The following is a 25,801-nucleotide window of genomic DNA, read 5'->3' as shown; positions in this document are numbered from 1 at the left end:
TGGCTGATCCCTCCGCGATAGGAATCGGTAAAACACGAAAGTGAAACGTGTCGTCACAGAAGTAGTTGGTTGCTCACAGGGCGATGGTATATGAGAGCTTGCACAATGTCTACTCTTTGCCAGATATAGCACCGCTTCATGCGCACGCATTCACACTGACGCCTAGTGGCACACCTCCGTACCGATGACTAACCCACATGATCATGATTTAACCCTTGCGGTAGCTGAAGTTCTTAACATATACGTGGACACCGCATATGGGTGAATCCCGCGCAAAGGTGGCACCAACAAGCACATAATAAATACTGATACTCGATATACCCTCCTTCAAAGCGTTGTGAAACGCGAAGAGAAACGCTACGCGCGTCGTGTATTCCCTCTAGCGTGGCCGTTTATTCGCGCGGGGCCAGCGGGCAACGCGGCGCGACAGCCAGGCGAGCATCGGAGAGCTATTTTTCGATATGGATGGATGCTATAAGCTAGGCTTGGGCTAAAGCCGCCACCTCGCGGTGTGTTAAAGCCTTTATGAAATAAACGCGCCGAAAGGGACGGTCGTAGAAACGGCGATTTTTTTTTTTTTCGAGCCTGGTGGCACACATGTCACCGCCTCGTTATAACGGGGACGCTCATAGCATCCATCCATCCATCCACCCACCCAAGAGCACTGCAAGAGGAAAGTGTGAAAGATAAAAGGCGCGTTCATTTAACCTCCGTTATGTGTTTGGCGGTAGCTCAGTGGCAGGGGCGTAGCCAGAATTTTTTTTCGGGGGGGGGTTCAACCATACTTTATGTATGTTCGTGCGTGCGTTTGTATGTGTGTGTATATATACGCAAGCAAAACTGAAAAATTTCGGGGGGGTTTGAACCCCCCCAACCCCTCCCTTGGCTACGCCCCTGCTCAGTGGGCTAAACGCCCGCCAGCCATCGTGGCGGACCGATAGGGTTGGGTTCGAATCCCGACAACCAAAGTTTTTTTCTTTATTGACCCTTTTGATTGAATTGTATTCACTAGACTGTATTGCGGAAGTGAGAAGCGAAACAGCGACGGGCTCGAGAAGCGGAAAACATCAAGTTACGCACAACACGAAAAGGGGCCGTCAAAAGGCGTTCAAAGGGTGCACTTTAATGCCATGAAAAATCCTTGGAATTGGCGGCGTCGATGAAGCCAACGTTTCGACAAGCCGACTTGTCTTCTTCAAGGCGGCTTCTCGAAGAAGACAAGTCCGCTTGTCGAGACGTTGTCTCCGACAACACCCCGTGTTCCAAGGATTTCTCATCTCTTCAAGCTTCCATCTTGCACTTAGTTTCCACTTTAATGCCAGACATACGTAGTCCTCATTGCGGTTCATCTTGTCCTATATGAGCCCAGCGATGTTTTCGACTTTTGTTGTTAAAGAGCGTAACACATGCCACACTTCTTCCCTCATGGGGCTCGCACGGAAAAGTCCAGGATATGCCAATGTCTCCGCTGCTGTAACTACTTAGCTTGAAAATTTTCGTTGACCCGCCGTATCGCCCACAAGCACATTCAGGAGCGCATTTCGGTCACCTTCACATGCCACGCCTTATAAGCGCTTCACAGAGGGCACCGTCCTCCTCTGCATCCTCGGAGGCGATGTCTTCGCAGCGCGAGCCGCACGTTCGGTTCACCGCCCATGCCACAGCTCCCAACGTGCCAACGTAGACCACAAGAACCATCATGTGCCACGAAAATATGCTGGCGGCCAACATCGAGTCCTTGTGGCTGTTAACGTCCCAGGGTTTGTATCCGGGCAGCGGATTGTGGAGGATGAAGGCGATCTGCCACAGCCACGTCCCATGCAGTAGGCAAAAGTACGCTCGACCCAGGGACAGCAGGACGCTTCGAGGTTGACACATCTCGGCTGCGATGCAGACCACCATTGCGACCATGCTGTACACCAAGAGCGTGTGCACGATGACGTTGAGTTCCGGACTGCCAACTAGGTGTGAGTGGAACAGTTGGCCCTCGGAGGCACAGGCGAGCAGCAGCACCACGTAGTCCGTGTTCGGCGGGAAAGGGAACCCGGCGTTGTACATGAGGTCCACGACTCCGTTGAGCAGGAAGAACAGGATCATGCTCTGGTGGGTGACACTCTCCGCTAACACCCGGGGGCCGCGTCCGAAGGCTACGTGGTACTCAACGGCAATGCACGCGCAGGAGCTGATGACCTTGACAATGCCTTCGACGCTGATTTTCCTCGGAAGACAGGGCACCGCGTACGTGCAATGACATACGTATGGTTGCTTGTTCTGCCTGCTGCGGATGTAGTTGCGCCACACTGCAAAGGTCCACCATGTTCCGAAAAGGATGAAGAAGCTTCCGGGGAATGCGTGACCCGCGAATTTGCGACCCATGGTGTATTACAGGCCGCTGGACGGACGCTGGAGGCTCTTCCTACTTCTCGCTTATTGTCCTGCAATGGAACGGAAGAAACGCAATCATGATAATACTTTCCAGTTGTTCTTGCTTTAAATGCGAAGCATTTCTTAGCGAACCTCTGGCACTTTGAGCGTTTCTATCTATCTATCTATCTATCTATCTAGCCGCCTACGTCTGTGTGTTCTCATGATCGCCCCCTTAACTTGGTGTAGACCAAAATTGGCATGGGAGGGTAAGAGGACTTGACAAATATGCCTGTAGCGAGAGGGAGAGACGTGAAGGCGGCCGACGTGGCCGTGCCGAAGTCTCGCCACTTTATTCGAAAGCCCTGGTACAAGCAGAGCGGCAGCGGCTGCCGGCGTCCAGCCCCCAGGAGCGTGAGCACGTTCTTTTGCTCGCGCCTCGAGCTCCGAGCATGAGCTACGCGAGAGGCGCGGCGCGTAAATGGTAAAACGATGATGATTGTGTGGGATGATGATGATGCCGCTACAGAATACTCCCCCCCGCAGAAATGACCCCGGAATGAAAACTATGTGAGCGTATATACAAAAATGTTTGGGAACGTGAGACAAGGGGGTCCGTGAGAAGTCCAGGTCGTCAGCGTGCAAGGACCTTCGGGAACCAGCAAATCTCTGGCGGGCGGCTCTGGGAGCTCCGTAGCGGGCGGGGGTCGCGACGAACGGACGTGGTAGGTAGGAGCGAAAGCACCCGCAGCAGTACACGTCGGAGCAGAACCAAGAAAAATGGCTGGACGCGATGACAGATGCTACACCGGCAAGATCGGCGAAGGGAGCCACTGCGCGCACTCGGTGCACGTTGTCTCCGGCGCGAGACGAAACGCCGTCGTGTACGGTGGGCGTGAGCAGAATGCGGCAGCTTGCGACGGAATGGGGGCTCAGCGCGGAGGATTGCGCTGGCGCACATCGAAGGCGCCGGCATGCATGCGGCCCTGTACAGGTTCTGGCATGTCGTGTCGTAAGACAACCAAACCGTCGTAGCATTGTGCGCGGTACGCCTGTGATGCGATTGGTCATCGTCGGTGCTGTGATGAGCGCGCTTGGATCGTGCTCAGATGTCGTGTGGGCGGCGTCGTGCGTCAAAAGCTCCGGAGGAAACCCGTGATGCAACCGAGCAAGCGTAGTCTCTGCAGGTTCTGACGGTGCAACTGCGCTCGGTGAAGCATCTACGGTAGACGGCACATGAGGGCACGTGCTCAGGTCGGAATACTGCACGTCTGCCGTCGTGGCAGGCGTGACATTTGCATGCGGTGCTGCCTTTGATGAAACAGGCATGTCATCCTCAGGCGGTTCCGTCATCGTTGCCGCGTCCCGCATGTTCGTCCGAAGTTGGTGAGGGGCACGCACTGCTGCTGCGGGAGACGTCGAGGGCGATGCGGATCGCTGCTGGCAAGAAACGCAGAGCTCTGAGGTCGATGGAAGGTCACGCTCGGGTATCGTCGACGGCGAAACCTCCGCGAGCGAGGGGCGCACAGCGGGCGAGAGGTTGTCCGTGTCAGCTCGCAGGTCGTGCGGCAAGGTAGCCAGCGTGGAAGCTGAGGTCAGGAACGTGTCGTGAGCCGGCGAGGACCGGGACGACGGGCGGATGGCCGGCATGCCTGATGGACCGTCGGCCGAGGGCGTCGAAGAAACGCACCTCGTGGCGGACTGGTCGATGGCAGCAGGAACGTCGTCGGGCGCAGGAACCTCGGGCGTAGGAACCTGAACGTCGTCGGGCTGGTCATCCGGCGCGGGAACCGCTGCGCTGGTGGCCGGACGAGAGGTTGAAAGAGACGTAGCCGGGGGAGGTAGGTCGCGGTCATGGGAGGGCTGCGGGCCGGGTGGTACCGTTCGCGTTGGCGGAAGGGAAACCCGGAACTCACGGGTCCCCGGTAGCGGGCGGTACGTCTCGCCGTAGCGGGCCAGCACCGCAGCGCAGAGGTCGTCATATGGCTGCGGGCTGGAGGACGACGCGGTGGACAGATGACTCAGCTCAGCTGGGAGGGCGTCAACCAGGATCTCGTGCATGAGTGGCTGCGCGGTGACACCATTCACCGCGAGGCAGGCGTCGAGCTGCATGAACCACGCTCGGGGGTAGGCCGGGTGAAACGGCGGAACTGGAGGGCAGAGTCGCGGAAGCATGGCAGCGGGCCGCTCGGCGAAGGGCGTGTTCTCCGGGTCACCAATTGTAGCGAGAGAGAGACGTGACGGCGGCCGACGTGGCCGTGCCGAAGTCTCGCCACTTTATTAGAAGGCCCTGGTACAAGCAGAGCGGCAGCGGCTGCCGGCGTCCAGCCCCCAGGAGCGTGAGCTCGTTCTTTTGATCGCGCCTCGAGCTCCGAGCATGAGCTACGCGAGAGGCGCGGCGCGTAAATGGTAAAACGATGATGATTGTGTGGGATGATGATGATGCCGCTACATGTCTGTCGGGTCATGACATGAATAACGTGAAAGTCCTGTCGCGTACGTCGTCAAACGCTTTCCTCCGGACGCGTGTGGCACATACCCGTTTACCACGGGCAGCGGTGTACGGGTATGCGCCACAGGTGATTGACAGTTTATACCCAGGAACGGCGATAACACACATTGGTTACTTAAATGAGATATCGTTAAGAAACGCCGACATCGGCAGCGCTGAGCCGACGAATGGAAAGAATGAAAATTAGGATCTTTTTTTTTTTAACCATTTTACATTCTTCGAATAACATTTTAAGCTTCAACTACATATTCTTGGCCCATCCCCCAGAGTGGGTACGTGCCATAGAAAAGAAGGCAAAACAAAACAAAACAAACAAAGGATCTCAGCAGGAATCGAACCCAAGCATTCTGCGTGGCAGTCAGGTATTCTACCACAGAACCACGCCAGATCTACAAACTGGTTTGGAAAAACAGCCTATGCAGGCGTAAAATCGGTGCAGCGTCAGTTGTGGTTGTTGTGCTGGCTATCTAATTTTGCAAGAAACCAATAAACACTACATGATACTCCTACGATGTGTACTCCTGCGATACAGGCGTCATATCAGATGAACGTCGGTGGTTCCAGTGTTCGCTCCGCTTTTATAGCACTCTAATAAACATTACAATTGTATCCCTATGATTCAGCAAGCTATATTGAAGCATTGCTCGACCCCGGAGGAATACAATAACGAAAGTTACGTATGATATTCACATCATCGCGCCGTAAAGTGCACTTAGTCTGCCAGAATGACGCAGTGTCCTCTTCATTTCTTACGAGGCTGGGCGATGGCCTCATGCTGACCGAGGATGATGCCAGATTCATAGACAGCCGCTTTGTAGACTAGGTTACGTAGGCCACATACGCCCAGGTAGTCTACGTATACGACAAGCGCCATCCACTGATGTTCTTCTATGGAGCACTATCTGGGCCTACCAGCATCGACGGCCTATATCGACAGACAATTTGTCGACGAAATGGCCGAGGATTCACAATTTCCAACAGCTGTACTATACCTCATACTTCACTACACTTAGACCGTTCGTAGCCGCGATCACGAACGGATCCGATAACACGTCCTGCCCAGCTGCTGGTGCTGACTGATCACGGTGATGATGACCTTATTCACGAACTGCCAAGAACCCCTTCCACATATGCGCACGCGTTCGCGAAACGCGCGTGCGTTCTCCGTCATAACGGGTAACTATAAGCATAGCAACTGTAACGCAACTCTAACAACTGCAACTGTAACTGTAACGTACGTGCAGTGCATCTGCTCGTGCCACTCGGCTGTGTATATATCTAGGGAAACGTTTATGAATAAAGCTTAGTTGCGAGTAGCGCCTGTCCTTTGCATCTGTGTTCCTTCAGTGTAATATTTGAATTCGCGCTATCCAGTATAGATGTATATAAGCACTACATATCAGCTCACTGCGTTTGCTGTTGGTAATACCTGTGTTGCTGTTTGCGTCGTTAAGCAACTGTAAACAACTGCTTATATAAGACATGTGCGACTCTTCAAAATAAGTGTGTGCGTATACCATTTGCACGTTTCTCTAGCGTCATTCGGTAACGTTTCGCTCACTGTGAAAAATTGCGACACACTCAACTTCCTGCGCATGCTTCGCATAACATCGATTCCCACGGTACGTGGGATCTGCCGAATTTTTTTTGTCTTTGTTTCTACAATCCTTATACCAAGTTGATGGGATAGACGGCTCTAACGCAGCCCACTTTCGCATGTTCTTTTTTCACACATACATAAAAACAAGCATGACCATAGAGTTCATCGGATGTCTGCAGTCGGTCATTCTGACTGAATGGCGACCCCGAACAATCGCCTCACTGTATGCGAAAAGCAGTAGACTGGCCCAGAAATTAGATATTCAGATTTGGAACGAAGTATTGCTCAGTACGATGTGTGCGGATGAGGAGTGAAAGCGTAAAAGAACACTTCGCGAACCGGATCAAGTCGAATGTGAATGGTGCCTACCAACACATGATCTCTATCGTGGCCTCTTTCCCAAGCATCTGAGTACCAATATGCAATGTTCAGCTGAGAGTTGAGAGCAGTAAATTCAATTTACGGAATATTGCCGGCAATACAGAGGGACCGGACAATATAACAGTGACAGGCATGCAGCGCGCATCGAGTTATTTTTTTTTTCTTTTTTTTGTAAGGACAATTGCGATTCAGTCTCTCAATTAACAAGTTACACTTGCCGTGCCAGGAAATTAAGTTCAATTTTTTCATGAATTATTTGATCAAATTTTCTGCCGAAATGATTGGTATGCCATTCACTTAATTTCATGTATCACTAAAATTCCCATGGCAAATATACGTGATATATATATGGAACCTCTATGAAGTCCATAAAAAAATGTATGGAACTATTGAACTGCAAAATGTCACGTTCCAGTGGAGACGTATATCTTAATTATAATGCAGAAGTATCACCATGACGAAGCACTCTTATCTGAGGATGTTCACATTGATCGTGATGCCAGTGTGGTATCATACGGAGAAAAATCTGCACGGTATTGGCGCGACGCCACTTGTTCCAAAAACCTCCTTTCCTCATATTAAGAGCTATCTCGGTAAATAAATTAAAGAAGTCATTTTGATGTGCCGCCTCATTCACTGTTAATGAGAACACGGCACACCGTGGCAGCGCTCTGCGGAGCGCCAGCACATCCGTCGCGGCGGCGCATCGAACGAAAGTGGCGCATGCGCACAGAGATGCGCCGCTCTCACTATATTTCACAGCAAAGCAGGAACGGCGCACCCCAGCCTGGTAGCAGGAGATGCCAACCACCCCTGCCCGCCTGCGCCGCTTCGCTTCGGTGCGCGGCCGTGTCGGAAGCACTAGAGCTCCGAGGAGCGCTGCCACGCTGAGCTGTGTTCACCCCAATAGCGCACGAGCCTGTACACCTTCGGTGTCCGTCTGTGGTTATCCCAAGATTCTCCACGAGAAAATGAGAAAGCAGGATTCGGAGGATGTCTGGAGGAATCTAACCTTCCACCAACAGATTCGCAGTCTCGGAATGCATGTCTTTGGGCTGCATAAATGGCGTCCTTTCTTCACCAACCTCAACTCTCTATCTATCTATCTATCTATCTATCTATCTATCTATCTATCTATCTATCTATCTATCTATCTATCTATCTATCTATCTATCTATCTATCTATCTATCTATCTATCTATCTATCTATCTATCTATCTATCTATCTATCTATCTATCTATCTATCTATCTATCTATCTATCTATCTATCTATCTATCTATCTATCTATCTAATCTTGGTCGACAGCATGCCACTGAACGCTAAAGCCATTGCCACAAAACACGCACCCGTATTCACTATCCACAGGACCTTACTCACTTTGCAGGCACTCGTTGACTCTGTATCGTAATGTAGAAGAACAAGACGGATATGAGAATTGCTGAGGATGCGCTTAAAGCCACCTGCTCAGTAACAACCTGGTCACTCCAGACGGATCAAGGAATATCGCTTGGACAAGCAAGCAGCCGTTTGAAGAATGGCGCAGTATGACTACTGCACCTAACGATACTTCCGCGATGTCTGTCAAACCAACAGCGTTTCCTATTGAGTGGCCTTCTAGTGAGTAAATTGCATTGACGACAACTTGGTATCTCATTTATGCCTTGATCTTTGCATCAGTCGACAAACTACCGAGAAAGGTGCTGCTAGCGACATTTTGAATCCCGCCGTCGTCAGGCGAGAACGTGTCTACCTTAACCTTTAACCTATATATGCCCAAACTCAGAAGAAAATGACAAAACAAATATTTTTTTTCACAGAAAAGTGTACTTCTACCCTTAAAAGAAAGGAACAAGTTCTTTATTTGCTGCCAGGTAAACGCAACACTGTTTTTCAAGCCGTCCTATAGACACAGGAGACTGGGCATTAGGGGTGCTATGTGCGGGTGTGGTAAGCCTTGAAACATTTGACGTGCACACCGACATTGCACTTCTTCCTCTCCATGATGTCTTTCATGGAAAGCACACGTTGGCCCGGAGAAAGCTGTCGGCATTTCACGTGCACTTCTTCCTCTCCATGACGTCTAACACAAAGCACGCATTTTTCCCGAGAAAGCGGTCGGAACGTGGCCGCATGAAAAGCAAGCAATGTGTAGCCTTGCTCACGTTGAGAATGAGGCCTGCTTGATGTGCTGTAGGTGGCGCTAGTCATCAGTTAAAGAAATAGCGATGTTAGAGTGCGTCAAAGACGCGTCTTATATGTAGGACACTGGGCATATATGGGTTAGGTAGCGTGCTATCGATGCTCACATAACAAAGTCCACGACTATTGAGAATGCATCCGCTCTAACACCACCACTCCACCGACTCAGTCGTCGAGTAATTAACTGGTCAACACGAAATCTTGTGTAACTGCACATGTTGCGTCTGCGTGTATTGGTAGACGTCTTACTGTGGCTGATTTTCTTTCATTCTCCGCCTGTCCTTTTCAGCTGTGAGCTGCCATATATATCTTCGAATAAACACAGTTTAACTTGCTTCTTTTTTAAAGGTGTTGCCATCTGGAGGAGCGATATTAACAAAGAAATAAAAATTAAAAAATGCATACGAGGGTCTGAAGGCTGCTGCGCGCAGTCTGCCGCATTTACCCACATATTACCATCACTGACTAAGGTCGGCTAGCACTGACTGATCTTGTATACCGCTCGGTTAGTTGGCCATCAAACACGGTGAAGGAAATTAGAAGTAATTAAACGTAATACTAACGCATTTCATTCACACCGAAGTAGTACCTTCCGCTGATAAAATGCTGATGAAGATTGCGCTCTTAGACGTGTGACCGCAGGAATACCGTTGTGGGAAAGGTTGAGGCGGGGGGGACGGGGTGGCAGTGGCCAGTACTTTTGTTAAAGTGCAAAGTTGGGCAAGTTGTTACGGATTTGTGATGTTAAACAGCCGAAATTACAAGTCACTGCTTTCAAAAAGGAAATATTGCGCAAAAAACACTGCGCACAATGGACAGATACGACGACCCCAATGGCGTGCTGTGTTTTTGTGCAATCCTTCTGTTTTTAAAAATGCACCAACTATATATATTTTTATATAGTCCCTAAACGTTTACTACGAGGCACTGGTTGACAGTGCCTGTCCTGTTTTCTTTTCAACCACTCCGTTGCCATTTGCGCTGTTTACCATCATGAGCAAGTACTTGTCTTCGTTTTTGCCCAGATATTAAACATTCAACGAACTTACAAAAAGTTTCTTGGGCCCGCAACATTCATATGGGGATGTACAGTCACGCTCAATATTACTTGCAACACGGGGGCGCGTTATCTCACGAGTTTAATGATTGCGCACGGCTTCAACTTCCTTCATTTCTGCAACTCAATATTATTTCCTTATTTGGGAACATCCCCCAGGGAGAGAACAGCGTTTAGTTGTAGAAATAAGGGCTAGTGGAAGGAATGCGAAATCGTTAAACTCTTGAGGCCACACGCTTCCGTGTTGTGAGTCATATTTAGCGCGACTGTACACTAGCGAAGCAATGTTTGCGTTTCTGACGCAAGACGTCTACTGCACATCAAGGAAAAAGTCATCGATAAATTGGACACGCACACCGAGAGAGGCATCCTCGCACTAGACGTGAAAGGGGCTTTTGACGACGTGTCGCACGAAGCCATGCTGCAACACCTGAACGTCTGCAACTGCGGATAAAAAAAATTGCGGGGCCTTTAAGCTTCGTCTTCAAGAGTTGAACGCGATATCGAAATCCGGCCCCTAGTGCGCACTTCAACCACTCAGTGCATACTTATTAACTGTGTGTTGTTACACACACACGCACACAGACACGCACGCGCGCGCTATGTATCTATAGTAATGGTACAGGTTTTCGATTGAAGCACTTCCCTGTGCTAGAGTCGAGACATATTTCTCATAATGCCTCACAGATGGCAGCACATTATCTAATGTTTGCTGTTTGCTTGATCAACGCCTCCTCCAGAAAGGAGGCGTTGGCTTGATATGTTTTCCGCTAGATGGACATAGTTGTCCATTTTTGGAGCTGTTTGAAAGTTCGTGTGTGTTTTATAGCGGCGATGGCTGCACTATCCCGGCTTTTTTCGAAGCATGGCGTCGCGCAAAAGACGTAGTTTGATGGCCTCGCCAATGCGCCTACAAATCGCCGAATGGGCTCATTTTCTTCGTGACACCTGTCGAACCAAATGCGTCAAGGAGACTCCTTCCACTACATGGCATTTATGTAGTGTTTTTTTTCCCCGAATCAGTTGCAAGTAACATCGTGGCTTTGTGGTAGGACACCTGCTTGCCACGCAGAACGGCCCGGGTTAGATCCTCAATGGGACCGAAGATTTTTACTGTTTATTTTATTTGCATCTTTCTCAATTTTTCGCTCACAAGCGACGTAGCGACGCCGACACCGACGGCGGCATTTCTGCGAAACGAGCTCTCTAACGCTATCGCGTTAAAAGGTGTACAACTACATAAGATCTTTTCTGAAAGAAAGAACAGCCACAGTGCGAATAGGCGACTTGCGCTCCGAGATGCTTGAATACTGCCGAGGGGTACGCCACAAGGCTCCTTTATCTCTCCACTGCTATTCAATCTGGTGATGAGCTCCTTATCAAAAGAATCTGCCGACAACAGTAGACATTGCACGAGCTCTCATATACCAATGCACTATAAACAATTTAACTACTTCTCTAATGAAACGTTTCACTTTTGTGTTATACCGATTCCTTTGGCAGAGGGATAAGCCATCTTTTTACAAGAAATTGCATTTGTAAGCAGGCAGCGACATGGCCAATTATTCATCACACGCACGAATAAAAAATAAATACATACAACAAGCGCAGTAATGTCGCAGCATTCAAACTGATGATAATTACTTTTCAACATACCAAAAAAAATCAGTTCACAAAAATATTTGCAGCAGTCTGTTTTTAGACCTAAAGCATATCCTTTAATCACACAGTTTGTATTTATTTAGGGTTAGAGAGAAAACTGTAGGAGAGTGTTTGAGGGCCGTATTGAGTGGGTGCAGAAATGTCCAATTCTCAGTGTATCGGTGAAAATCTATATTCTTTTCAGTAGCTTTGTTTTGACTTTGCAAAATTGCACTAGACAAAAAAAATGCAAGCCATTGGAACAAGAATACAATAAATATACGTGATAGAGTAAATTACTTTGTGTACGCTCGTAACGCATATGACTCAAACTTGAGCGCCAATTGCAAGTTATTACTTAACCAACATAAAAGCTATAAAACAAGGTCAAATTCAAAATGGAATGAATGAACATTCGCAAAAAGCAGGCAGACTTATTTTGCAATAAATACGGGGCACATTCAAAGAAAGGACATTTTCTACTTCAACACACAAAAAAATACATTGTGCATGCAACAGAGAACTTTAGTACAAATTATCGGCTCTTCCTTTGTGATTAAATAGCACTCACCTTTATAAATTTTGTTTTTTGAATATCGCCCTAAAGAATTCGTCACAATTTATACATATTACTGAAAAGTACGTCATGGGGGCTTATTTTTTTGCTATTCATGCGAATGATATTGCCAGAGATATTGAATTTGGACGTACGTCTAGGTTCCCTTTCGTGATTGTGGAAGTTCAAATCAACAAAAAGAAAATTAAGACGCGCCGTCCGCATTTCGACACATAGTAGACAGTAACAGGTAGTGCTGTGGGAAGTTTAATGCAATTGTTGTAACAGCAACTTGAGAAATCGGTTTTCCTTCCGTCAACAGCAAGCCGGTTCGCATTTCACCCCGTGAACGCGCGGCACTAAAATCGTGAAATCTCGCGAAACTTTGGGTGTCTCCGTTCGTGATCCCCTCAAAATACCGCCCCGCTGTGGCACATCACAATTGTGTACTAGTGCTGTTTGCACGTGAAAGTTCAGCGCGTGCCATCGTCTTCGCAGCCGTAGTTTAAAGTTAGCTTGAAGCTTATTCATCATTGAAGCGCACATCTTTATCTAGTGGTTTAATGGGAAGGGGTGGCGAAAGGGCAACTAAACGCCTGACAGTGCGCTCCCCTTCCGGTCAACTTCACATGCGACGTTTATGAGGGCTTCGCTGAAATCGTCCGCCTTTTCCTCACCCACGGAGACAACGTGATGGCAGAACCTGCCGCACATTCTGTTCACCGCCCATGCAAGAGCACCCGACGCACCAACGTAAACCGACAGAACCGTCATGTGCCCCGAGAATGCGCTGGCGGCCAGCATCAAGTTCACATGGATATTAACGTCTCAGGGCTTGCATCCGTAGGGCAGCGGATTGTCGAGAATGAAGGCGATCTGTCATAGCCGCGTCCCGTGCAGCAGACAGAAGTAAGCTCGACCCAGGGACGCCAGAACGCTTTGGGGCCTACACATCTCGGCTAAGAGACAGGCCACCAGTGCAGCCACGGTGTACACCAAGAGCTTGTGGATCATGGCGTCGAGGTACAGATTACCCAGCAGGTGGAAGTAAAGTAACATGCCTTCGGAGATGACGGCGAGCAGCAGCGTCACGTAGTCCGTATGCGGAGGGTACGGGAATCCGGCGTTGTACATGACGTCGACGACGCCGTTGAGCACGTAAAACGCGTACATGGACTGATGCTGTACGCTCTCACAGTGTAAAGAGGGGTAGTATCCGACAGTTTCGGGGTACTCTCGGGCAATGCGTACACAGGAGCCGATGATCTTGACGATGCCTTCGACGCTGAATTTCCTGGGAAGACATGTATGGCATCGGATACGAGCAACGGCACACGTAGCGTCGCTTGTTCTTCGTGCTGCGAATGTAGTTGCACCACGCAGCGAAGGTCCACCATGTTCCAAAAAGAATAGAAAAGATTCCGCGGGCGTGGCGTGTCCCACGAAGACCCTCATGGTCTCTAGAAGACCCTCGGGCCTCTAAGCGGTGGTGACCTTGCTGGTAACTCTCTCTCACTTTTCCTGTGAGTGGACGTAACCACCGCGCTGCAGGCATGACCATACAGTAAATTGGCGGTCTGCAGTCGGCGATTCTGACTGAATGATGACCTTGCACTATCGCTTCTCTGTAGGCAAAACGCAGTGGACTGGTCAAGAATAAGGGTGGATATGGAAATTAGAATGAATTGATGCGCAGTGCGATGTGTGGGGATGGCGTATAAGGGCGGAAAAGAACACTTGGTCAACCGAATCAAGTAAAATATGAATGCTCCCTGCCGAAGCACGGTTTATATCACGGTCTCGTTCCCGAGCATGCTAGTAACAATTGTCAACGGTCAGTTGAGAGCAGAGAACTCGTACTGCGTAATATTGCCGGCAACACAGAGGGACGAAACCATGAAACGGGGACAAGCATGGCGCTGGCATCAACGCTTTATTTGTAAACCCATTTGCAGTTCATTCTCTAAACTGAAACCTTAAAGCTTCCTTGCCAGCAAGTTTAGGTCTATTTTACTTGCATGAAATCATTATCTTCAGCATCTTTACTTGGACTTTTTGTATGCCATTCTGATTATTACATATTTCTATAATATTGTTATCGAAGTATATGTCAATAAATGTAAAATATAGAGGCTGTGTATGCATTCCGAAAAAAAAAAGCATATGAAATTAGCAGAATGTTATATGAAACTATCCAGTCGAGATATATCTCTCACTTCTACTGCAGAAGGTGTCACCATACAGAGCCACTCAATTCGGAGGACGTCCACGTTGATTGGCATGCGAGTTTAACATCGTATTAAGAAAAATCTGCACGGTAGTGGCGTAACGCTTTCCAGATGTTCCGAAAACGGCCTTCCATCATATTCACAGCGATAGCTGTGAATAGCTCCCTTGGGTCGTTTTGATGTACAGGCTCGTCTACATTTAGGGTGAACACGGCACAGCGTGGCAGCGCTCCGAGGGGCGCCAGTACATCCCTCGCGGCGGCGCATCGAACCGAAGCGGCGCAGGCGCACAGGTACGCGTTGCTCTCGCTGTATTTCACAGCAATGCAAGAGCCATGGGCTCCAGCGCGGTAGCGGACTACGTCAAGCACCCCTCTGCGTGGCCACGCTGAATGCACCGGCGCTCCGCCGAGCACGGCCGCCACGCTGAGCCGCATTAAACCTAAGAATGGACGAGCCTGTGCAACGTCGGTGTCCGTCGGTGGTTATACCAAGAAACCCCCCGACAATATCAGAAAGAAAGATTCTGAGGGTGCGAGGAGGATTCGAACTTACCACCAACGGATTCACAGTCCTGGAATGGCTTTAGCGCTGCAGAAATGCTTCCTTCCTTCACCCGAACCTCAGCTGCTACTCCTGAGGAATCTACCTCATAGCTGCTCGGGTGATCACGTGGCAGCAGATGATACTGTTATCCGACTGACGCGATCTCTCCAATAGCTGCCGTGATTGGCTATAACGAAAGGTCATCATCGGTATACTTGATGCAGCTGACGTCCCCAACTTGCCCTTTTTGCACGTCGCCTTCACGAAATATGAAGAAATTCGTGCGTGGAAATTCTTAAATAATTCATTTGATTAAACGGGCAATTAAGTGTCAAAGGGATGGCTCTGATTTAAAACACAAAATAAAAGAAAAATATATTCGAAAGGCGTGTATGCATCAGAATAGCGTTCTGCGAAGTACCGAGAGCAGTTCGTTGTTTTAAGACATGTCCGCCACAGAAGCGAAGAAATGGGAGGCGTGGAGAACTTCATCTAATTTAGAAATTCCGTTGATTGAATGTCGAAAGGAAGACAACATGCAAGCAAAAGGAACTAGAGGTAGGCACGGGCTCCGGGTAGCCCGAAAGCCCGAGCCCGACCCGGCCCGCGGGCCGGGCTCGGGCGGGCCGACGTATTTCCACCTCGGGCCCGGGCCGGGCTTGGGCTACTTGGAGTTTTATCGGGCTGGGCTCGGGCCCGGCGCAAAGCCCGACTCAAGCCCGAAATATAGAGAATGAGCGGGAATTGTTTTCCAGCACGCATACAGCGCCTTTTCCGCGACCGCCCATTCCGCTTTTCCTTTCCATTGCAGTTGTTCAGCGAGTGGAGCGCCAGTGGTGAGAATGTAGCAGTTACAAAAGATTAGCTCTCCGATTATCTCTCTATGTAATCGCCCTCCTGTTCATCTGAAGTTTTAGTCTTCTGGAAAAACAAGCAGCAGAGATATCTCAAGCTTGCCAGGCTGGCAAAAAAACTCCAGGCCTGCGCGGAAAGCGCAGCACAGTCACAGCGAAAGCTAGAAGAGCGGCATTTCTAGAGCCCGTTATAAACTCTCTTCTGGCTACTACTACAAGTAAACTAGCAACGTACCCACTACGGCACAAATCATAATTTTTGTGAAGTTGGGAAGCACCCACCACGACAATATTCGTCATTCTGCGGAGAAACGAGCTACCACATGTATGTAAGGCATTACGTGCAGTTTGTTGATGCGACGGTTGATGACGATGAAGAATAATGGCTGAGCCATTTGTAATGGTTGGAAGCTTTAAACGACCCACAATTCACATCGTGTGACGCCCGGTCGTTATTTTACTCTCCCACCACGCTATATAACATAGGTCAAGGTGAGAAAGAGAGAGACAGGGAAAGAACTTTATTTAGACCCTGAGGAAATGCATCATGGGATCCTTATGGGCTTTCTTGGCAACCTATAGAAGTGCACTTGCGAGGAACCCACTACGCTATAAATGATCATAATTTTTTGAAGTAGGGAAGCAGCCACTATTTCATTTTTCGTCATTCTGCAGAGAATCGTGGCAACCGCTAAACACCTTTAAGGCATTCTGTGCACTTTGTTGATGCTGCGGCTGATGACGATGAAGAATTATGGGAGAGCCCTTTGTAATGGGTTGGAAGCATTCAACAACCCACCCGTTGCGCAATTCGCATTGTGTGACGCCTGGTTACAAAATTCGCGTTGTGTGACGCTTGGTTGTTATTTTACTCTTCTACCACGCTACATTAGATGTGTTAATGTGGTCCCTTCGCGACATGAAGCCTGCATACGGTCTTTTTGCAACGCAGTTTCAAGCACCGGCATGGCTCCGAGGTAGAACACTTGGCTCCCACGCAGAGAGCCCAGGTTCGAACCTCGTTCCCATCAAGGAAATATTTTCTTCTTTCGTTTTTTTTTTCTTATTTCGAGCGATAGTGGTTACGGACACCGGTGGCGGCGGCGGCGGCGGCGGCGGACAACTACGGCGCCAAGAACGGCCCTTGTTGTGATCTCACAACAGCTTTCGCTGTAAAAAAGATATTAGCAATTCCGGCGATGAGTGCAAGCAGCGAACGTAACTTCAGTTCGGCGGGCTACATAATGCAAAAGCGCCGCACTTCGTTGAAGCCGGAATCGTTGGACTGTTTCTGTTTTTGCACGACAATTTTGTAATCTGTGTATTAGAGACTTCGTCGTGTGTCGTTTGATCATATTTGATATGCTCAATAAAATGCCAAATTACCGGAAAACGATGTTATGGTTTCGCAGCGAACCTTCAAAAAGCCGGGCCGGGCCGGGCCGGGCCCAGGATTGTGTTTTCGTACATCGGGCCGGGCCGGGCGGGCTCGCAGTCCTTTGCTGTCGGGCTCGGGCGGGCCTTCGACGAAGTCAGCGGGCCCGGGCCGGCCCGTGCACAGCTCTAAAAGGAACTTCAACACGCTTAAGTGCATCGGTTTCTACGTAGTGCCGAGAATAGTTCACTAGGATGCCCAACGGTCTTCGCTGGAATATCTACGCGTACACTAAGCTGCTGCGCATGCGAGGCTTGGCCAGGTTGTGTGGTATCTGGCCGCTAGACGACGCGATGCTTGCCTCCCCTTCTTTCTATCTTTTAGATGCGAAGCATCTCTTGCTCGGGCATATGTCCCGCGGCGTTGGCCTGGTAGTCGCACTCACACTACGCATGCGCGACTCTCCTCTTTCCCTCTTTCCAACAGCTGCGCGTTACTCTCTCCACTTCTCTACCAGCCCCTGCTTGCGCTTCTCCTGCGTTCTCGCTTTTGCTCTCGAGGCGCATGCGCTACTCTCCTCCTCTAGTCTGCTCTCCTTCAAGTGGTAGAGCGCTGTGCGCGTTCAGTTCAGCGCTTGCTTCGGTTGACTCCTCTGAAATGTGGGTTCGACATGCCGAAATTTTCTCCTGCGCAGCGCCACGATGAGCGCCAGCGCATGCGCGTCCCCTCCCCCTCTCTCTCCTCTCCTACGCTGCCCCCCTCTCGCGCGCCTGTCGACCGCGTTCCCCACTCGCCCTATGAGAATGAACGGCCAGGCTAGAGGGAAGACAAGGCGCGCGTAGTGTTCCTCTTTGCGTTCCAAGGCGCGAGGTCGGTAGCATGCCCAACGAATGCCAACGGAACGTGATCGTGCAAGCTCCGGCTTTGCATCGCCTCTTGGTCCCCTTTATCGGGAGATGGTGTAACTTTTTTTAAAGACGATAGTCGTTCTTGGGGAACTTAAACGCAGAAAATTTGGTCTGTCTTTCTGTTTGTCGGCACGTCACTCGATTCAGCCACCCGGCAAAAGTTGAACCACTTGCTTACCGCCCACCCATCTTGAACTGGTACGGCTGTTCCTACTTGTGAACGCTGTCGATCAAAAAGTAAATATTACGCATATCTGAGGCGCAACATCATTAGGTAAGTATGAGGTGGTGTGTTCCTTTAATAGAAAATACATAGGTACGCAATTTTAAAGACCCTAGTTTCTTAAGCTGCGCTGAAAATGCGACTGCGCTGAAACTTGTCTTCCTCCGTGCCCTCTGCACAAGCTCATGTTGTGTTTCGGTTTCGGTTCAGTATTGCATTGTACGAATGACAGTGGGCGCCGCTCTGGCATTCTTCTTTTACCCAGGCGACGTGTAAATAAGAGTTTGTGGAGAGTACTCGTTGAGTGCGGAGGTTTCTTCTCCAGCGCATCGCGCCAAACCGCGTGTTCGAACTCGCCGGCGTCCCCGCCGGTTTTCTTTGCAAACTATCGCGCGCGACCCAAACATTGCTGACATGTCGTGGAAGTACGAACCCATGGCATGCCAGCAGTGATAATGCGGTAAAATTAAATCTGTTCAAACAAACCCCCACTGCATTTATCATGCGAGGACGGAAATGGTTTGACAACAGCATCATGGGTGGCCGCGAATGAGACCAGGACTCATGTAGTACGGCCGGCCAAAGACTATCGTCTTTCGACGACATTTGCAGAGAAGCACGCAGATACGCGACCAATTTTTGTCCCTCTACTTCTTTTTCTCTATTTTTCGTTGATGTTCTATCTCTCTCTCTTTTTCTTCCTGAATTTCTTTCTCTCTATTTCTCCCTTTCTCATTCTTTCTGTGCTAAGCCTTACTCTGTGGACGATGAACTGACATTTGGGCGAGTTGGATTCTGTGAAGCATATTGTTAAACAAACAGCGCTAGTGTTCGTGTCCTTTCTTCACCTCTGTCCTCGGTGTATCGCGCTGAATCCACTCAGTGTGCTCTACTCTCGCCCCTGCTATTTTCTATCCTCCTCACCATCACATCTCTCCTCCTCATGCTCACACAACCTTTCCCACCGCCTTGCTACACTATACTATACAAGGCTATGCTATGCTCGGCTAGGGTGCATAGATAGCCGAGCGGTTAGGACGCTCGCCTTCGGATCGATGGTACCTTGGTTTGAATCCCGCCTCGTGAACAATTCTTAGCAATAATCTCTTTATTTCTTTTTCTTTATATTTTTCTTTCCGTCTATCTGTTTGGTTCTCGCTTTCTTTCTTTCTTGCTCTCTCTCTGTACCCGCGAAGAAATTGCGTTGACGTCAGCTTGATATCGTCGTGAAGGGCAATTTGGGCAAAAAAGAAACAAGGGAGAGGAACTAGAAATTTTATTGTCGGAAGCACAGATATATAGTGCGAAAACACATGATTTAAATTAAAGGCTGGTGGTTCTTCTAAGCTTGATGTCGTATGTATGGCTTAACCTTTCCGTTCCTCAGCGCATCTCCCGAAAAGCTGTAGCCGCTAGCGACTTTTACAGCGAAAGCTGTTATGAGATCATTTTCACCGCCGTTTTTGGCGCCGTAGTTGTCCGCCGCCGCCGCCGGTGTCCGTAACCACTATCGCTCGAAATAAGAAAAAAAAACGAAATAAGAAAAAATTTCCAGGATGGAACGGGGTTCGAACCTGGGCCCTCTGCGTGGGTGCCCAGTGTTCTACCTCAGAGCCATGCCGGCGCTTAAAACTGCCTTGCAAAAAGACGCTATACAGGCTTCATATCCGGAAGGAACCACATTAACATGTAATTTAGTGTGGTAGAAGTGTGAAATAACAACCACGCATCACAGAACACGGATTCTGTAACCAGGCGTCACACAATGGGAATTCCGCAACGAGTGGGCTGTTGGATGCTTCCAACCCATTACAAAGGGCTCTGCAGTAATTCTTCATCGTCATCAGGCACAACACCAACAAAGTGCGCATAATGCCTTGCATGTTTTTAGCGGGTACTACGGCTCTCCGTTGAATGACGAAAAATGGCATGGTGGCTGCTTCCCTACTTCACAGAAATTATGATGATTTATAGCGTAGTGGGTTCCTCGTAAGTGCACTTGCATTGGTTGCCAAGGAAGCCCATAAGCCCATGATGCATTTCCTCAGGGTCTCAATAAAGTTCTTCCCCCCGTATCATTCCCTCTTTCTCACGTCAACGTATGTTATATTGCATGGTGGGAAAGTGAAATAGCGACTGGGCGTAACACAATGCGAATTACGTAACTGGTGAGTTGTTTAAAGCTTCCAACCCATTACAAAGGGCTGAGCCACAATTCTGCATCGTCAACAGTCGTCACGTAAACAAAGTGCACATAATGCCTTACAGATGTGTAGCTGGAACCTCGCTTCTGCGCAGAATGACGAATAATGGCGTTGTAGGTGCTTCTAAACTTCACAAATATTGGGATTTATGGCGTAGTGGGCACCTTGCTAGTGTACTTGTATTAGTAGCCTCTAAGAGAGTTTACAGCGGGCTCTAGAAATGCCGCTCTTCCAGCTTTCGCTGTGACCGTGCTGCGCTTTCCGCGCAGGCCTGGTTTTTATTCGAGCCGCCGTCACACAAACAATTTACGAACCGCGACGTTTAAGTAGAGCACCGTTGCTGACATCGAAAGGGCTGCGACGCGAGAGTACGGCCAATTTTACCCAGCCGCCTTGCCCACTGAATAATCTAATTATTAATTGATCAACCAGACGTTTTGAATAACTGCACAGGTTATGGCTACCCGTATATGTGCATGTCTTTATGTCCTAATTTTTTTCTATTATCCTCCTGTGCCGTTCAGGTGTGAGCTCTCTCATCTTCAGGTGAAAGCAGGTTCATTTTTTTTTAACAGGGCAGTCTCGGAGAAGCTCCGTTAGTCGTGAACGGAAAAAAAGAACATCATCATCATCATGAACGGCTTCCTCCATATAGCCTAGCGCGCGCCACGCAATAAATCGGCCGACACGCGCTATCTTCGTTCTCTTCTTCATCTTATGCTTCGCTCCAGGAATATGTGCGCCGATTAGTCCGGCGTGGGGTGCAATAGCTCGGATGGGCGAGAGAACGAGTACAGTAAGAAAGCGTTGGAGGATCGAGAGGAGGAGAATACAAGTGGAGAGGAGGAGGGGAGGCAATATTTAAAACAAAATACTATTTCTTGGCGAGGTGGTAAGCCGAGCGTCGTAACGACTCGGCTGTCCAGGCACGCTAGTAGAACGATTGTTTATGGGAACCATATCATTGCGTTGGTATGGGCGAGAGAACAAGAAAAGGATGGACAGAAAGACAAAAATAGACAGAAAGAGAGAGAGAGGGAAAGATACAGAAATGAGGAGAAAGAAAGAAATAAAGAGAGAGAGAAAGAAAGCATAGCATAGCCATGTACGACAGTATAGCAAGCGGGTTTTAAAGGTAAGTGAAGGTGAGGCGGAGAGATGTGAGGCTGAGAAGGAGGGAAAGCAGGAGGAGAAGGCCACCAGATTGGCTGTTTCCAGTCTTTGCACCAGTAGTGCGTAGATGCCCCAATTTTCTTCTAAAGGCACGTTAGCATTTAGAGCATCCCAGTGGAAAATAATGTATCCTAGCGACTGAAGGCTGCTGCGTGCACTCTATCGTATTAATTCGCGTATCACCACCACTAGTTCAGGTCGACTAGCACTGGTTGGCCTTGCCTCCTGATAGGTTACCTTGGCTATCGCAGTACGCGAAGGACGTTAGATGTCATTAAACGTGAACGTCACGCATCTTATGACCACCGAAATAATATATTTCGTTGTCATAATGCTGGGAAATATTGCGCTCTTGTGCGTGTAAACGTTGAAATATCCGGGTGTGGGAGGTTGTGGTGGGTGAATGTGTGAGGGGTAAAAGGTCAGTACCCGTCTTTGTTCCTGCTCATTTATTTATTTATTTATTTATTTATTTATTTATTTATTTATTTATTTATTTATTTATTTATTTATTCATTCATTCATTTATTCATTTTTTCTGTAGTTCGTTCGTTTGTGAATCCTACAACGCCCAGATGGCCAATACTGTATCGGGGTCGAAATAATCAATCAAATTACAAGAAACATACAGCACACAGTTCCTAGAATATTATTTAAGATGGCGTTTGAAAGGATAGGAACACGACTAGCCTAAATAGAGTTAATATTTCCGTTGCTTTATGGTGCTCGTATAAAAAATGGGAATAGTAGTTACCGCGGAATCCATATCCGATAGAACTTTTAGGGGAGAAACACCTTAGGGTCTCGACTTCTCGGCGTGTCATGTTGTCGTCACGCTCCATCGTAAACGGATATGCGTAACAAGAATTGGGTAAATTCCGCTACTCGACATCGGTCCAGTAAAAGTGAAGAAGGCACCAGTTAGCCCAACAAATAGCCGACAGCGTATCAGGATTTAATTGCATTATTTAAAAGAAATTTCTTTATAACTGGGGAAACCTTTCGGCGCAGATTCAACGAGGACACATAACACAAAGAAACAGGATGGGCGCCTGTCTCGTGCTAGACAAGACATTTAAGGCTTTAGCCTTTATAACATGAACAGCTAGAAAATGAGAGATTTCTAGCTCTTCGATGGCACACACTCTCAACCAAAGGTTCACAGCGAACCGAGAGTACATACTCTCAGTGGGCATTTGGTTCGCTGAGAAATACTTCGCATACGCGGGTACAGGCTTCCCAAATCCTTATATGTCAGACAAATGGCATTCTGAAATGACCCTAGATCAGAAGCTCGGTTAGCTGGGCCAGCTGTTAATAAATGCGGAGATAGAGAGAGCTCTTTATTGAAAGGCAGAGAATTTAGCCGGCGTGTGGAATTTCGCTGACTTGCTACTCAGCGTGGGGAAGAGGATTGGGGACTGAAAGACACAAAGAGAGAGATATATATAGAAAAGAATATATAAAGTTAAAATAGAGTAAAAAAAGAGGTAAAAACACAAACTGACTTTTTTGCCTCTTGGGCGGCGAAGTGTGCTGACAGTGACGTATTACGTGCTTTCAAGATGCCATTAAAGTTTTTCGAGCTGACCGATATTCTCTAAATATCTGAATAGTTGTTTCATCACATGCCTCTGTTGCGTGGCACACGGTAAAGGGCCCAAGGCACAGTCAACTGATAAAGTTCTTTGGCTCGAAGCATTTCTTAGCGAACCTTTGCCACTTTCAGCGTTTTTATCTACGTATCTATCTATCTATTTACCTAGCCGCTTACGTCTGGGTGCTCTCATGATCGCCTTCTTAACTTGGTGTAGACCAAAATCGGCATGGGAGGGTAAGAGGATTTGACGAATATGACTGTCGCGTCATGACATCAATAACGTGAAAATCCTGTCGCGTACGTCGTCAAACCCTTTCTTCCAGACACGTGTGGCACATACCCGTTAACCACGGACCGCGGTGTACGGGTATGCGCCACAGGTGATTGACAGTTTTATATATACGCAGGAACGGCGAGAACAGACATTGGTAATTTAAATGCGAGAGCATTACGAAAAACCGACAGCGGTAGCGTTGACCCGATGAATGGAAATAATGAAAATTACGATCCAAGCAGGAATCGAACCCAAGCAATCTGCGTGCCAATCAGCTATTCTACCACAGAGCCAGGCCAGGTCTATAAACTGCTTTCTAAAAGCAGCTTATGCAAGTGTAATGTCGGTGCAACGTCAATTGTGCTTGTGGTGCTGGCTATATAACTTTACAAGAAAGCAATGAGGAATACATATGTACTCCTACGATACAGGCGTCATATGACATTAAAGTCTTTGGTTCCAGTCTTGGCTCCCCTTTTATAGCAGTGTAATAAGGATCACATTTGTATTCCTATGATTCAGCAAGCTATATTGAAGGATTGCTCGACCCCGGAGGAAAACGTTAAGTTACTTATGATATTCACATGATTGCACCGTAAAGTGCGCTTAGTTTCGGTAATGCTGACGTGTGTACTCTAACGTGAGGGCTGTTGTTACGTCGCACCATAAGTTACCCTTTAAACGCCAGTGTTGTCGACGTGCGTGGTAAGCCCACGATGTGTACACAGCTACTACACTTACAAAAACGCGTCGATCCAACTCGTAACGCTGGGCTCAATGTCATAAAATACAGCATAGAAGTACTCACTGACTGCTTCGCGTGAAACCGATTCCCACAATGATTGGAGTCTGCCGAATTCTTTAAATTTTTATTTGATTTTCAAATACTGTCAATCTCTTAGAGGAATCATTAAAGAGGTGGGAGTATATTTGTACATGAAATACATATAAGAAATAATGCGAACAACGCAAAACTTTACAACAGTTACACACGGCAAATAATTTTGACAAACACACTACAGCAACAGCAAGAGAAAAAAAAAAAGACAGTCAGCAGAACATCATGCGCCGGCATCGAACAGCTCCTTCCACGAGTTCTGTCAACAGTTCTATCGTAGGCGGAGCGACAACGAATTCATCTGAGGAATTCCAGTCTCCAACTGCTTGTGGAAAAAATGTGAAGCGAAATACATTGTTAGCAGAACAAAATTCCTCTAAGGTTAATCTATGTTTGAGTCGTGTTTCTGTGGAAGAGTTAAATGTGACAAACGACGTGGGACTTAGCTTGAAACTACTGTGCAACAACAAACACAGGAACATTAATCTGTGCCCTTTGGCTCGGCTAGACAAAGTAGTGAGGCCAGCGAGTGGAAGAATTTCTGCCGGGGAATCGTTACACCTGTAACGATTGAAAATAAAATGCACAGCTTTCCTTTGTGCCCTTTCAAGTGCAGGAATGTTGTTTTTTGTGTGCGGAAACTAGGCAACAATGGCATATTCCAATATTGGTCGGATAAGACTTGTGTAAGCAAGATATCGTGTTTCAAAGATAGAACCCATAGAGTTTCATGCAATAACCTAGAGAGGAAACTGGCGCTGCGATCGTTCAACCACCATGGGAATGATGGGAAGTACAGGCTTCGGATTGGATTGCGTTAACTAGCAAACTGTCTACGGGTCTTTTTCTGCAGTTTCAGTTTCGTTCTTCGCGAGGCCTGGGTAGTGGGGTGCGTTGCAAAGCACTCAAGCAGTCCCTTTGTTGTTCAAAGCGGCTGAAGACCACTAGATCTCTTGGTTTGCTGCGATGTTGCAGCTTTATAGGTTATGACAGCTTTAGCAAAGCGTCGGGCACTCACTTGCGCATAGATGTAGCGTCCCATGCCAGTTCAGGAAATTGCATAGAGTTCACGTGTTTTGATAAGCGCTACTTGTCAAAACTCTTTCAAATGTACTGCAAAACGACGGCGAAGCTAAGCAGACGCACCGTCACGCTCCTCTGACTTCACTTCACAACAAAACGAGAGATGCGTTGGCGGAAGACCACTTGGACAGACGCACATGGCATCGCAGCAGATGATACGTTAAGTGTTTCTCACTCAATATG

The 25,801-nt window shown here is 48.2% G+C and overlaps 1 protein-coding gene across 1 annotated transcript; it reads right to left on the bottom strand.

The window, feature by feature from the left end:
• Positions 1 to 953: 953 nt before the first annotated feature.
• Positions 954 to 8,424, bottom strand: LOC119401747 (transmembrane protein 45B-like). Its single transcript, XM_037668706.1, has 2 exons — positions 8,237 to 8,424; positions 954 to 2,435 (listed from the first exon to the last, which is right to left on the bottom strand). The coding sequence occupies exon 2, from the start codon at positions 2,374 to 2,376 to the stop codon at positions 1,552 to 1,554; it is 825 nt and encodes a 274-aa protein (XP_037524634.1). The 5' UTR covers positions 2,377 to 2,435; positions 8,237 to 8,424; the 3' UTR covers positions 954 to 1,551.
• Between the last annotated feature and the right edge of the window lie 17,377 nt (positions 8,425 to 25,801).

The sequence above is a fragment of the Rhipicephalus sanguineus genome, chromosome 8 (assembly GCF_013339695.2).
Source record: "Rhipicephalus sanguineus isolate Rsan-2018 chromosome 8, BIME_Rsan_1.4, whole genome shotgun sequence".
NCBI classification, from domain to species: domain Eukaryota; kingdom Metazoa; phylum Arthropoda; class Arachnida; order Ixodida; family Ixodidae; genus Rhipicephalus; species Rhipicephalus sanguineus.
The sequence above is the reverse complement of the archived record's forward strand: the minus strand, read 5'-3'. Positions and strand labels throughout refer to the sequence as shown.